Source organism: Lonchura striata, chromosome 1 (genome assembly GCF_046129695.1).
Source record: "Lonchura striata isolate bLonStr1 chromosome 1, bLonStr1.mat, whole genome shotgun sequence".
NCBI classification, from domain to species: domain Eukaryota; kingdom Metazoa; phylum Chordata; class Aves; order Passeriformes; family Estrildidae; genus Lonchura; species Lonchura striata.
In genome coordinates, this window is record NC_134603.1 from 114,046,305 (window position 1) to 114,061,543 (window position 15,239).

At 36.7% G+C, this 15,239-nt stretch overlaps 1 protein-coding gene across 3 annotated transcripts in view; it reads right to left on the reverse strand.

Annotated features, from left to right (window-relative positions):
• NEK11 (NIMA related kinase 11) overlaps positions 1 to 15,239 on the reverse strand; it is an 81,866-nt gene that overhangs the window by 22,294 nt on the left and 44,333 nt on the right. For all 3 annotated transcript variants that reach the window (XM_021543355.3, XM_077786888.1, XM_077786891.1), the window contains one exon: positions 2,252 to 2,376. In XM_021543355.3, coding sequence (XP_021399030.2) covers positions 2,252 to 2,376 — 125 coding nt within the window. The remainder of the gene's footprint in view (positions 1 to 2,251; positions 2,377 to 15,239) is intronic.

The following is a 15,239-nucleotide window of genomic DNA, read 5'->3' on the forward strand; positions in this document are numbered from 1 at the left end:
AGTCCAAGAGATTTGCAGAAATTACCTTAGTAGCCCTTACTGTGTTGCAGTGGAACAATTTCTTTTTACCACACACCTCCAAAAGCTTGGTTTAAAGTATCTTTGAAGAACGGGTTTAAGAGTATGAATCCCATCACAGAAGTAGGAGTTTTGGTATTAAGTAAATGACTGCAGAAGCAAACCTTCGCTATTCTGGTAGGATTTGAAGCTTATTATTAACACTGAGCATGATCCCACCTACCTTTGAGTGGGATTCATCTCACATAACCATTGATATGCAAAGGAAGATGTTGTGTGCATGTTAATAACTGTAAATCCCTTTATAATCACCAAAGAGGGACCTCTCTGCATATTCCATACAACCTGCAATAGATGTTTACTCCCTAATAATGCTTGCTTACTTCCTCTCACAGTACTGACTTTCTGTTTGTTGAGTTCAGACAAAGATGTTCAGATTTGCACAGATATGTTCAGTCTGCTTTCACCTCAGATTTACTGCAGAATTTTTCACTTGAGAAAGCAAAAATAGCCCATTTTCACTTTCTATCTCCCAAGAAATAGAAAGGGTAATTGTGTCAATACCCAGAAACACACTGATTGAATATCTTAAGCTGACAGAGACAATGAGGTGCCAGTGGGATGGCTCTTCCAGCCCACCATGCTGGTTCTTATCATGGAATTTTTAGGCAGTCCAACATGAGGGACTGTTACAGCTCACATCTGAATGCCAACATCTAATTTATTCTGCATTACTGAGAAATCTATTTTTGTCTTCTGCCCTTCATTAATTCTAAGCAACAGAATCTGCCTGTTCAAAACTACTACTGATTGACACTTAATGATACCATCAATGAAAGTTAAAAGAAAATTTCAAAAGGCATTCTAAAAAAGAAATATTATCTTAGAGTCTGATGAAAATGAACAGTAATTTCATTTTTAAGAGTACCTTGTGGTAGACTTTCTGGGCAAAGGTTTCTTTTTGTGTCTATGTATTGTGGATAAGCATAAAAACAGCAAACTGAAAAAAATATTGTATAAAATAATCCACTGTTTTACAATTGAATAACAATTTCTTTAGACCACTACTGCACAAACTGCTCCTGAATTTTAAGGCATCCTGTGTGTTTAATTTGAAAGTTAGGAGGACATGTCTAGATTGAAGGGAGCTGTTTCTGAGTATATTTCAAGTTTTACTTGTGGGACAATTTCAGGATCCCCTGCTACTGTGGTAGAAGTAGAGATCTTATTTCTCACACTTTATTTTTGCCTTAAAAACTACATCTCGAAGCTACTAGCTCAATTTTTTCAAAAACCACAACTTATTTATAATTTAGTGAAGAGTATTAGTCTTCTTGGCCAGTTCCCTGAAATGCAGAAGACATCACGCCCTGATCTGCAAACTTTGCACATAATCACAGAATAAAGGAACTGTTCCTAGGCAGAGCCAGGTAGTACCATTCAGAGGCACTGCAGGCCATGCTTGAAACTGGGGGCACATAGGAGAAATTAATAGTTCCTGTATGCCTTAGGAAGATCTATTTTCAGAACTGCCTCAGACACTTAAGTTTATTGATTTGACTGAGACTTGATCACTGGAGACAAGATTCATCTCAGCTCATTCTGATCAGATCTAAATTAGGTGCCTTTTCCAATGATCTTCAACCTTCACACTGCAATCCCTGACTTTCTTGTGGAAGCCTTAACTGATAAAGCTACTTTAAGCCTTTCAACAATAAGTTTTCTCTTTACTGACATTTTCTGTGAGGTGGGAGAGTCTACAGATTTGCTGATCTGCAGCTATTTTGTAGCTGTTTAGTCTCATTGTTTATCACACTGTCCTCAAAAATATGTCTAATATAGGCAGGAACTAGAGGTGAATATCACTGTTTGGGAAATAGAGCTCTAACTTAGATCTTATGCTTGAAGTATACCTTCAGCTTTAATTTAATTTAAATCATAGCTGGCATTTGAGAGGATCCCACTCTGAGTGTTTTAGAGTCACAAGACATTCTGACCAAGTGATCTACCTTAAGGCATTCATGGGAGTGTTATCTTTAGTCTTGAAGGAATGCAAAAATATTTCTCATCAATATCTTCTAATACGCATATAATAATTCATATTGATATATACACAAACTCCTGAAAAAAAAGAAATCAGCAATGTCAGTAGGACAAATTCTAGGAAGGAACTTAGTTTTCTCATGGAAAATGAGCATCAAGTGTATACAGGTCTCTCAAAGGTCACATATACCTGGTGATTTGTCTTAGAGACTGTCCATGACAATTCTGCATCTTCCTCTTCTTCACTGTCTTCTGAAAAGGATTCAAACTCATCTTTATAATATTCTTCTGCAATTTCTGGGTCTTCAGGGATCTCTAAAGACAATTATGAGTTTATAGCATATATAGAGAAAAAGAATTATCTGATAAAGTTATCAATGAACTTTATGGCATCAGCGTTACGTCAATAGCAATGCGTTCTGTAATTGAAAGCAAAGGATATGTTCTCAAATTAAAATGTTTGTCTTTAGTGATATGATAAGTAGTGTTAAAGCTGTCTCTGGCAAAGTGCAAATCCTTATCATGTGTGAATTAATGAACCTAAGGGATCTATATTGATATTGCACTGAAATCTCTAAACTATACAATAAATCAGGCTGGAAGTGACCTTATGGCATCATTAAGTCAAAGCAAGGCCAGTATTGAATTGAATCCAGCTTTTGTGAGCTGAAATTATAACTCAGTTTTGTTTTGTCTAACACACATAACTTGTGGAAGATAACATATATCAGGTACATATTTAAAAGATATGAGAAATTAAATCTATATATTTTTCTAAACTTTATTGAAGTAATACTATAATAAAAGAAAAGAAATTAGTATAAAATCAAGCCATGCATACTTTGGTGTCATTCTCTCTCAATTTATTACTATCACAAATTTTAGTAATAGCAGTGAGTGCAATATTAATGTAGCCAATGAGCCCATGAAGTACAATAATTGGTATTAAAACTCAACACATTCATCACAGCTTGAAAGACACTCCAGCCACTCTGCACTGGGTGAAATCCTTTAGCATCCCAGACTCTCGATGAAAGAATTAGTGAAACAGCTTGAAGTCTGATTGCATCTCCTTCGGGGGGATATTACTACAAGAAATGTTAGTCGAAGACAAAAAATATTTAATGTTCAGCTGTCATAAATCATCGCTGTCATTGTCAGAATTTTAGCTAATGCTAATTTCAACTACTCTCCTCAATTAAGTCTGCCCCTTTAGAGAAATAAGAACTATCTTAAATTTTACTGCATTGAAATAAATGAAGTTCAAACAATATGCCATAAAAATTATTAATCGATTTTTTAATTGTTTCACATGGATAAAAATCCAAAAGGATTCAAACAGGAGAACACAATTAAAATCCATATAAAAGACATTTAAGTTTAGGCAGGAGCAATAGTTCTAATCTTTAAGGTGAAAGAAAGAGAACTCAGAAAAAATAGTGTAGCTATCTGCTGCATTAGATGGTTAAGCTCTCCTGTTGAGATGTAAGGTCTACTATCTATTGTCCCCAAAGTAATTTCAAAAATACCTCATTTTTTTATAAACCTGATTTAGCTCCAAAATGGTGACACATTTTCACTCAGGTTTCTGTTTTAAGATATTAATGGAAGCTGCATAAAAGCCCCATGCACTGTCACAATTTCTAATCCTACTCCTTCCTGCTTCTATTTTTCACCTTTCTTAGTTTGACAAAACAAACAAGCCAGAAAACAAACAGCTAATCAATACCCGAGTTACCACAAGAACACCCCCAACCTAAAAACATTTTCTCACAAAGAAAGCATTTATTTAATTGCTAGAGTTCTACAAAGTGCCATTTGACAGAAAGTCCAGCGCTTCATTAAAAAGGGAATCTTAAATATCATCCTTTCTATGCGGAAAGAGCACCACAAAATTAAGGTACATCTCATTTTCCATGTGAGGTGATGAATTTTTCTTTCTTGCAGAGAGGCTGTCATCCCAGTGATTAGGATAATTTTATTAGGTTCATCTGCATTCTGTCTATGTACATTCAGATACATATAAAAGAGCCCATTATCTTGTAATGCAAACACCAGATTATGCTGGTGTTTTCTGAGTCATCTTCTCCTCCCACATTCTGCATTTGTTTATTGCTGTACCAAAAATGCAAGCATCCCCTTTCCAACCAAACAAGGTATCAGTCTTTTTACTCATAACTGTACCTTTAAAATGTCTGCTCTGACTACTGTAAAGTCTATACTTTCTGAGCAGCCCATGACCACAGAAAACTGGTGATGCCCCTAACTATGCAGAGAGGCTGGCAGTGTCTGTATTCCACTTCCATGCCAGCTTTTGCATCCTTGTTAGAATTATTCACTTCACCATTTGTGAAATTGGTTTGACAGCTGTTCATAGACAGCCAGTTAATCTGAGCTTAAGTAATACAATTTGAAATGCTAGTTCAGATGCTGGAGATCTCCCAAGGTATACAAGTTTACTGGCCCCAATTCAGAAACCAATTCCAAGTGGCATTTCTGAAAGAATACAGCATGTCCACTGCAGGGGAATTTGGCATTTGCCTAATGAAAGTTCTTAAAACTTTTTTGTTTTATGACTGGCATCTTTAAAGAAGGAGCCTTCAAAGCATTTACACATTTCTTTAAACTGTTTCCATATAACACTCCTTTGAATCTTATCAAAGTAAAGCCAGCTCCCAGACCTCCGTGTATTACAGATGCACAAGACATCTCTGGTTCTCTGCAGAATTATCTGAGTACAGAACAGCTTATTGAGCTGAGACCCAGGATCAGACAAATTTCAAGAATAGATCAGATGGATTTGGCACAGCAGATACCGTAAATCAACATGGCACACTGTACCTGTGCTGGCCTAGTAAAGTCCAAGTGCAGACAGCTTGAGTGAGTTGGTGTTTTCAGCTCAGGGCAGGCACTGTCAGGGGAGTTCAGGCACCATAAGTTTCTATTTCCATGTCTGCAGTCCATCCTCTGGAATATTTGCTACCTGAGTTTTCCCATAATTCCATGTGATTTCATATACACCTCCAATTTCCACAAACCAGGTGACAAAAGGCTGGTTACTGCTCCCATCCCTGAATTCTACTAGTGAAGTTGCACACTTAGTAATATAGCACAGGAGAAAATTATTTGGTTTGTGCTTTCAGAGAAGTATTTTAAATAAAAATGTTAGTCTTTGGGCTAGGCAGTTTGACTGCTGCTTGGCCACTGCAAAGCCTAGCATGGACTCCAGTGATGGGACCTTGACCGTGTCCTTTGTTCTGATAAACAAAATAGATATTAAGCCTATTTGTGACTGGGAGGTGCCTGGGTAAAGAAGTGCTAGTGAGGGCAATGCCAAGACTATTGTGCTGAAAGAGGAAACAAAACTGCTGCTGCAGAACCCAGGGGACCTGCCCCTGTTTTGACAGCTGGACTGGCATCCAGCTGAGCATCTCTGATACAGCATTCTTACATTCTCCATAGGGAGCACAAGGGGTCTGTACAGCTGCTTCTGCCCCCTCACACCCCCATATGGCTCAGCTGGTCTCTGAAAGCACCTTGTGTTTTATCCAGCTGTGTGTATTGCACCAAGGCCAGTCACAACAGCTTTTATTTGCTTACAAAGCACTGAATTCAAAACAAACTCAGCTGTTGCTTTGGTATTGCCAGATGGTTTAGGCATAGCATTGAGACGTTTGATGCTTGTTATTAGATATTCAAAAGAAAACAAGTTTTGAATAAAACCATTCCTCTTTAGATCTCTTTCTATACAGTAACATGATGCTAATAGTGGAATGATGGGTAAAAACCTATTATCTAAAAAAAGTCATAAAAGCATGGTTCTTTCCCAAGAAGACAAGTTAAACAGAAAACAGAGGAATGTGATACTTGTAATATTTTCCTTAAAAGAACCAAGAGCTTGTTTCAGGTAGCATGGTAACTCAGCAACAACAATTTTCTCCAGAGATGAAAATGCTTTGATAAATATCTTTAATTTTCTTTGCCTCAAACTCATACTTGTCATTGTTGCATTGATGTAGTAGTCCCATGTTCCAGAACATACAGAAGGCAATAAGTAAGGCCACTTTTATTAAAAGAAAAAAAAAAAAACTGCAAAAGAAAAAAAGAAAACAGAATGGTGCAACATATGTAAATTTTCACCATTTGTATTCATAGTAACAAAATCACACTTGACTCTTTCGGATTATTGTACTTTTTTGATCCAAAGGCTTCATTGCATCTCTGGAAGAAGGCAGGTTTTCTCAGCTGCCACATTCCTGCCTTAAGGAAAAAAGTTGTTACTCCTCGCTCTGCACAGCATCACACAGTGGAAAGTGAGGAGTAAATCACTCAACTGCTCTGGCACACACTGTCATGGGACATAATGGACTCCTAAGATGGTGACATGAACCAGGACACCAGAAAGTGGTGTTACCACATCTCTGCTACCACAGACTGACACAAAGAACTCAAAAAATTGAGAGAAAGGGCCAGGACAGAAGTCCTGGCAGGACCCCATCAGTACCACAAAGGTGCCCTTGATCCTTTCCTTTGTGTGGAAATGCATCAGCAAACACCAGTTTGATCCCCTATGAGCAGGTGACACCTGCTGGAGCAGATGCCACGGTGGCACCCAGGCTGGGCACCTGGAGCACCGGGGTGCAAGAAGGGGCTGTGAGAGCACAGCCCCTGCAGCCCTGAGAAGGGAAGGCAAAGGGGAAACCTCGCTGCTCAGAGGTTAAAAGGAAGACCTGAACAGAGGATAAAAGGAAGATGGAGCCTGTGTCTTCACAGAGGTGAATGCCGATAGGACAAGAGACAACAAACATCTGGAACATCCAGTTTGGAAATTCCAGTTTGACATTACCAAAAAAAAAAAAAAAAAAAAAAAAAAAGAGTATGATCAAATGCTGGAACAAGGCTTAAAGAAGCTGCAAGAGCTCAATCAACCCTTGGAGGTGTTCAAAACTTGATCAGACACCCCTAAACAGCCTGATCTGAAAAGAATGGCTTTGAGCAGGGGGTTGGACTAGGCTGGCAGGGGTTCTTTCCAACCTAAATTATTTTATAATGCTGTGGCTATTTGATTCCTCACAAACAGCTCAGGATCACCCCAGATCTATTTGTGTGTGCACACATACACCCTAAACAGGCTAAGCAGAAACTTAAGAGATGGCAAGAGCAGCTGGTGCACAGGGCTGGGCAGTTCTTTTCAGAGCTGTGCATCACTTACCACAGAAAGAGAAAACAGAAAGGGATTTCTGCCTTCAAGGAAGAAAAGATAAGGAACTGAAACACAGTCAGTAGGAGAGATGTTTGAAACACAGAGATATGTTTCACTGAGCTACATCATCCTGCGTGAGAAATTCTACCACAAAGGAGATCAAGAGCTCTGTGACCCTCTGCAGCTCAGGACAATACCCATATGATTAGAAAAAACAAAATAACCTCTTTAGTATAATCTAAGATCACCTAGATTGGTTTGGGGGTTTGAGGTGGGGTTTTTTTTCCCTTGTGCAAGACAAAACCCTTCAACTTTAAAAGTTTCAGTCAAAGTGAATCACCATCCTTTGGTCAGCTAAAGATGATATATGCATTTTCAAACTCTGAAGATTCATTGTTCAGAAAGACAGTGGAAACTTTTGTCCACCTCTTCTAAACTAGGCTGAAACAGTCTTTCAGAGCATACATTTCAGAAATGAACTAGGGGATGTACAGGATTTTTTGTGCCCATTAAAGTTCTGTACAATCATTCTGGAGAAGCACAAAGGGACTATGAAGTTGTTAAATGAATCATTTTCTGACATGACCATGTGCAGCTTAGACATAAAGTGAGTTCTTCTAAATGAGAACTAGAAATATAACAAAAAATTAAACAAGAATATTTTATAATTCTCCTCTTTGCATTTTAAAAAAAGTAAAAAGCTTCAATTATTTTATGGGTGTCACTGAGTGAAGAACTACCTCTTCTGAAATGGCTGGAAAAAGAGATACAGAGGGTGTAAATCAGAGTGACCTTATGGGAATCATCTACTACTTGATGTTAGAAAGAAAGTAGCAAGTTTCAAACTGTTTATCCAAGGAAAAAAATACCTTTTTTTTAACCCAAATTAAATTTCCAAGAGAAATATTTTGTTTGAAGGACACAGGTTTTTTCTTCTAAGCATTCCACCACCTGGTATTTTATCAGTAAGTACAGAGACAAAGCATGAGAGGAAAAAAGAAGTTCTTAAAAGGAGTGGTTAACAAAAATGAACTGCAAGAAGGAAGACTTTAGTCAGATTTTCCCCTAGATTTCTGAATAATTTGTTTTTTCTCCTGATTCCTAGTTGTCACATATATAGAAATGGGAGCTCTGGTAGGCAGTGACAATGAAGATGAAGCCATTCTGCCTTTCAGACATGGTTTAAGGTTCAGCAAATATAAAAATCTTCCAAATATTCAGAAATCTTTTTAGTAATGATGGCTGAATAAGGATAAAGAACAACATAGTGATTTAGACAGTAACAGGGAGCATAGTGAGTTTTGGAAGCCATTTCATTTATGCATAAGAGTCCTTATTAGTGTAAAAGTTGCTCTACTACTTGTACTGCTTTAAGCAGGAGCATAGCAAGAGATGTAAGTTGAAGGAAAAGTGACCTAATGACATCAACTTAAAACTGTCTTACTCCCTGAGTTATTTTAAACTTTTTTTATCAGTTAAAGTGTACTTTCCAATAAAAACTCAGATTTCCTCCTGCATCTGGCAGATACCAACCTCCTGACACTTTCCCTTGCAGTCTGACAACAGTGTTGGGAAGGAAAAAGTCCACATGTTAACATAAAATCTGCCCCTTATAAGACTCACTTCCTTCTCCCTGAGATTTGGTTCAAGAATGCAATTTTTAAGACTTAAATTGAGGACATTTTCACAACCAGAAGTTACAGAAAGAGAAGAAAACAAATGGGAAGGGCTCATATCCAAACTTGTTGTAAGCAGTTGTGCACGCAAGAGTCTGAATGCAGCAAAGATGCAAAATGCATTTTATTTAGATATAAGCAATAATATATATGTTGAACAAGTAAGAAAAACAAGCAAATTATTGCAGCAAAGCTAAAAGGTGTTGAGCTCTTATACACCTAGATGAAATTCACTTGTGAAAGCACATATTTACAAGATCACAGGGGCACACTTTGCTCTGTGAAGCAGAAAATATAGCAGGGGAATTCAACCAAGATCTTCACTGCTGTCACTTTCTCATTCCCTCCACCCAGTTGTCTGACAGCCACATGCAGCGAAAGCTAAACTGGTAGATTATACAAATTAATTCAGCATTTACAGCTTCTTTCAGAGCAAATTCTTCCTCACTTGGAATTGCCTCCAGCTTCTTACATCACTGTATAATTTGTCTCAGCTCCCCAGAAATGCCCTCTAGTTTGATAAATAAGCCATAAAACTGCAACTGGGGCTGGACTGGGAGTCCTTATAAAATATTTTTCAACTCCATCATGTTCACTCATGTTTTGTTTGCTGCAAAAGCCTGGTGCATCTTTATTTACATCAGTTTAACCTCATGTCTAATGTGCAGTGTAAACCTGTATTGCTCTGCATGTAGGACAACTTGGAATAGAAACTAGCATCTTTCTAAGGAATATTTAAAACACTGAAATTATCTGAAAGGATCTGCTATGAATCCAGTATGCAGACTTTTTTGTACATATACAATCTCAGTGCATCTGCTTCTAATTACTTCCTAAATTCACAGACTGTTTCATAAATGTTTTTTAACATAATGCTTTGGAAGGAGTGAAGGAAATTCCTGTGCCATTTTTAAAAAGACCAGGCCAGAATAATTTTAACTTTAGTCATTGACCAAGGTGAATTTTGAAATAGACTCTCTTTATCAATGCCAAAATAAACCAGTCTAAAAAATAGATTAGGAAATATGTAAGAGCTATACAGCAATATAATTTGCTCTCCCCACACTGAAAGTGTTTGGGTTTTTTTATATAACTGCTGTGTAAAGACTTCATTCTTGCAAGCTTCCCTCTGTGAATCTGCAAATGCAAGACTTCTTGTAAGAAGTAACCTATGAATTTTTGTGAAGCTATGAAAATATTTTAGTAGCTAGGCATGTTGAAGAATAGATAGATTTGGGAAAGGTTTTCTAAGGAGCTTATGACTTGAGTTCAACTCCTGATCTCCAAAGGCAATACTTCAAGAGAAGAGCTCCTTAAACAAGAACAATAATGCTTTCAGTGATAAAAAAGGAAAAAAGCATTGATTAATTTTTCACTTTCTGGGTAAAACATACAAATTTTGTTAAATTTTGATTTCACTATAATAAGTCAGATTTAGTATTGCTTTAATTGAATCTGGGACAAGTTGGGCTCAGTATGAAACTGAGCAACGAAAACAAGAGCAGATGATGAGGTCAGGGGAGCACACTATGCCCTCAGATCCTGCAAGAGTCTCAGGAGTTTCTCACCCCATGTTCCAAGGGGACATCTCTGCAAATGCCAGAACTAAACCAGCAAGTTTCTCTCCACAAGCATCCCACGTTATCATTGCAGCAAGTCAGGGACTGTGCCTTATGATCCTGGAAGTAGGGGAACAACAGGAAAGAGGAGACCAATGGTTAAAACCACAGCAGAACTCACAGCAATGCTGTCCTCTTAACTGAGACAAGATTTCCTGGTTACAAAGGCTAATGTAACAAAAATAGTGCAGAAATGTGCTTAATGCCACTTACTGTAAGTATTATTCTGCTTTATTTTGACTTGCCAGACTGAAAAACAAGACAAGACTTGATTTTCCTTTTAAAGCCTTTGAGCAGTGTGATCACTTGTATGGTTATCTTTAGGAGTATTAGTTACCCATGAGTATCAGTAAGTACCATTTTACAGGCACCAAAACAAAGGACTGTGTGCATAGATGCTGGAAAATCTACTCAGAAATATTACAGGTTTTTAACCTTCCAAGATTTACAAGATTACCTTGAAAATCCTTCAACAAAGCTTGTAAAAATAACAGGCTAGAAAAAAAGCACAGTATTTTATAATGTGTGAACATTTCCTATTTGAGGCCCAAGTGAACTTTGCCCACTTGAATGTCAAAGCAATATATCCATAACTTAAAATTAGCCATGGTGACATAGTAATAATGTACACAAATACTGCAACATACTTAGCTATTTTGAAACTGTAATGGAATCAGGGGTTTGCCAGGTGTAAGGTATCACAAGATATTAAGCTAAGGAATTTGACAAGTTATAATCTTTGCAGTATACAGAAATAAAAAGCAATATAATACAGATCAGAGAGATCATATAATATGTCCTTTTATTAATATGGCTTCAATTTGTTACTTTATTTTTCTGTACAAAGAATTTAAATACCACAAGTATTTAACTGAAGCTATTCTCCTCTTTTAACTTAACCCCTTCCCACACAAAAACTTGTTTATTAACTGCAGTAGCTGCTTATGAAGAGCCGGGAGTCTTACAAAAATGGACATGAACACAACGGAAGCCCCAGCTGGCAATCTAAAAATGCAGGATATAATATTTTATTAGTGCCCTTTATGTCCAGTGTTGTTTTGCTTTGGCTTTCTTTCATTCCAGGCAATGAAGAGATACAATGAGGACAAGCCCTTAAAAAACAGATACGTTTCTAATTTCTTGAATACCTTTTTAAAAAAATAAATCCTCTCCACCCTCGTTTACCATGTCTCATCAGCTGTGAGATTGATACAAATATAAAGTGGCAATTTTAGCCACAAATGCCAGTGCATAGTTTTAAGTTTTCATGCCTGTTAGAGTGTGGCTTGTTGAATCTAACTCTCCTTACGGTTCCTGTAAAAGGTCTGGGCCTTTAATAGCTTTGTATCCAATTTATCTTTCAACTGTAAACACTGATCCAAACCAGAAGGATCAACAATGATGGTAAGGACATGGTAGAGTTGTTCCATCTGGAATTGCATGGAATAATCCAGAAGCACTTTTAGATACAGCTTATGATTTTGTAGCCAATTTCAAGGCAAGTTCTGTAGAAATTGGATCAGAAACCCTGAGCCTTTAGCTATTACTTTTGTATAACAGGATTATGCCTTGCTCTTCATGCTATTTTCAGCTGCAAAGACTGAGTTCCTCTACCTAGTGGATTTTCTATCTAGTAAACTAAGAAATTTCTGATACGCCACACTACTTTCCCACATAGGTGGGTACAATGCATGGTTTCTCTGGATTCTTTACAGTAAGCCTCCATAAGTAGTGTTTCCTAATTTATTCAATATTGCTGAAACTTAGACAAATCAAAAGGAATCAAGTTGTACAAAGAATTGGGAGGAACTATGTTATAAAATGTGGCTTCATTAGAAAACATTGCAACCAAGGTGAAACTACCTGCACTCAAATAATTAATGTGATCAGTGAGAGAACTGCCATTACCTAACCCAGTGTGTAGCAGCACACACAAAAAGGCTGAGGTGGTCTATCAGTGGAAAATCTACAGCAAAGATGACTTTTTGCATCTTAAAATGTTCCAGTTCTCTGGAAAGGGGGATCTCTGCTTCTCTGGTTATTCTTTTTGAATCAGAAAAGTGGATGACAAGCTCAAAAAGTAAATTAGAAGATGAGTTATAATGCTATATTAGGAAGCAATATTTTGTATTACTTTTGTGATGGTTTCAGTAGCTTTTTAGAAGGAGGTCACATCATTAAACATGCAATGAACCTGCCCAGTTGGAACTGCCCTGTTCTAACTAACAGAGGAAGACACTGACCATATTCATCCATAACAACTAGGCTGGGTTGTAGGTCATGGATGGTCCTATTATCTTGTTGATAATATATTGCTTATGTTTTATAAAATGAATGCTTTTATTCCAGCTGCAGTCATTATCATTAATGGAAATGAACAATTTAATATGCAGAGTTCTTTTTCACAGATTTGTTGAGTTTTTTCTATTAGATGAACTGACCTCTGGTTGCCAGCACTACTATATAATTTGCCTCACCAAACCCACTATTGAAAGATAAGTACATGCACTGAAAATGCAATAATCTCCAGAAAAATGTACATTGGCCTATCTGCCCTAGTCCAAATGGAGATAGCTTCTGTAAAAAATTGGTCAAGAGACGGGGGGGTGTATGTGGGTGAGTGTGTGATGCTAAGCAATTTATTGCTAGGTGGCTTTTCTTTTTGGTGATAACAAGAGAAGATGAATAATTTACTTTGTAACTAACCCTCAGCAAGAACAGGAGACATAGGTACAAGTTTATCCTGACACATTTTGCATTGCTCATTCCTGCGTCATTGCCATGACTTGCAAAATATGCTTTATAACATTCAGAGATAATTAATCAATAAAATGAACTGGAGAAATGAAACAGAAAACAAAACACCCAAATCAAAATATAAAGGGAATTCAGTTATTAATCATTAGCTATTCCTAATGCTAATCATTAGCTGTTCCATTTTATGCTGCTCATTGAAGACAAATGAAGTGTACAGATCTATACATATATATATGTTCAACACACAAATATTTGAATTTAATAGTGACTGTGGCTCAGTGCTTCTGTGTACCATCTCTATACAAATTTTATTTCAGCTCTTTTGTCTCTTGCTTGAATTTGGAGAAAGTGAAGATGGAAGAGACACAAAGATATCTATAGCAACCCAAAATTGTTCCTAGTAGTAAAATATATTCTTAACTGCATTGTCTGCCATAGAGTTAAATTATTTGTATGATGACAATTCCATAAACTCCTGGACACATAAGACAGACATATCAATATTTTTCAACTAATATTAAACACAACTATAAAATATCTTTCCATAAATATCTCATTAGCAAAATATAATTTAAGTTTTGTTTTCAATTAACCAATTTAAAAACTTAATGCAGATTAAAATTATTACATAAAAGACTTGCAAATGAGCAAAAATACTTCAAATTTTCTTCTATTTACAAAGGTTTAGTATTGTAAGGAACACACTAATGGTTTAACTAGGTGAAACAATACAGTAAGAACATTTACTGTTCCAATGATACAATCAACACGCTTCAGTTACTTTCTTAATATGGCTAAAGGTAATCACTGAAGTAACTTTTTTCTAGCTCTTTCTTAGCCACTCCATTGTCTGTCTTTTTAAATAAAGGGTGAATATTTGTTTACTTTAGATAGTATGATTAAAAATGTAAAACTTTTCAGAAATTTATTATAGGAACTTCAGAGAAACAGAAATTTAAAGTGCATTTGTACATCTTCACTATTGTAAGTAATGCTACCCTGCCCACCTCTCTGAAGATCTGCAATGTGGAGAAAGTATAGCCAAACCAAAAGAATCCTTCGTTCTAGGATGCATGCCAGCTGGAGAGACTAAGTTTCAGAACCAGGCTAATATAAGAACAAACACTAGATGACCCTGAGAAGCGGAATAATGGAAAATGTGGAAACTCAAAGAACAGAGTTGTGAGTTCAAGACTTAGGACATTAAAACCAAAATAATCTATTATAAATTCTGAGGTAAGAGCTAGGAAGTATCTTAAGGAAAGAATAAGAATGGAAGGTCCAGGTATGCTAAAAGTGACCAGTGTTAAAGCACAAGAACAATCTAGAAGTTTACAGAGGTTTATACACAGGAAGAGAGAAGTACTTAAGCTGCTAGGCAATAAGGCAATATATCTTAAAAATGCTAAAGAAACAGTATTTACATTGCCTGAAACATTTCTTTTTAGGAATAAGAAACTGATGATTTCTTATAAGATTCTCAAGAACTTGTACCAGCTGTAAACAGTCTTGAGGAAGCTTTTCTGTAGTTTAGTGAGTTCATCTCCACATCAAAACCACAGGGTCCACTGACATCTTTCATATTCCAGAAAATAAATGTGCTTGAAGACCAACAAATTGGTCAGCTATAGGTGATTTCAAAGATTTTTTTCAAATGCCTCTCAAGTGCACAAGGCTAAGAGTTAGTATAAAAAATGTTCAGAATATCATTGCTGATTACCTAAAACAAATATGGAGAGAACCTTAAACTTCCCAGGGAAGTCTATAGCAGCTGAATGCTTTTGCCATTGCTAAATTTTGTCCACTGTGAAGTCCAAAACCCCAGACTGCCATAGTAGGTTTCATTTATTTAACTAAACTGCTTTGTTTTTCCCAACTTTCAGTTAAGTGTAACTACCACTACTACATCTGACTCAAGATGTC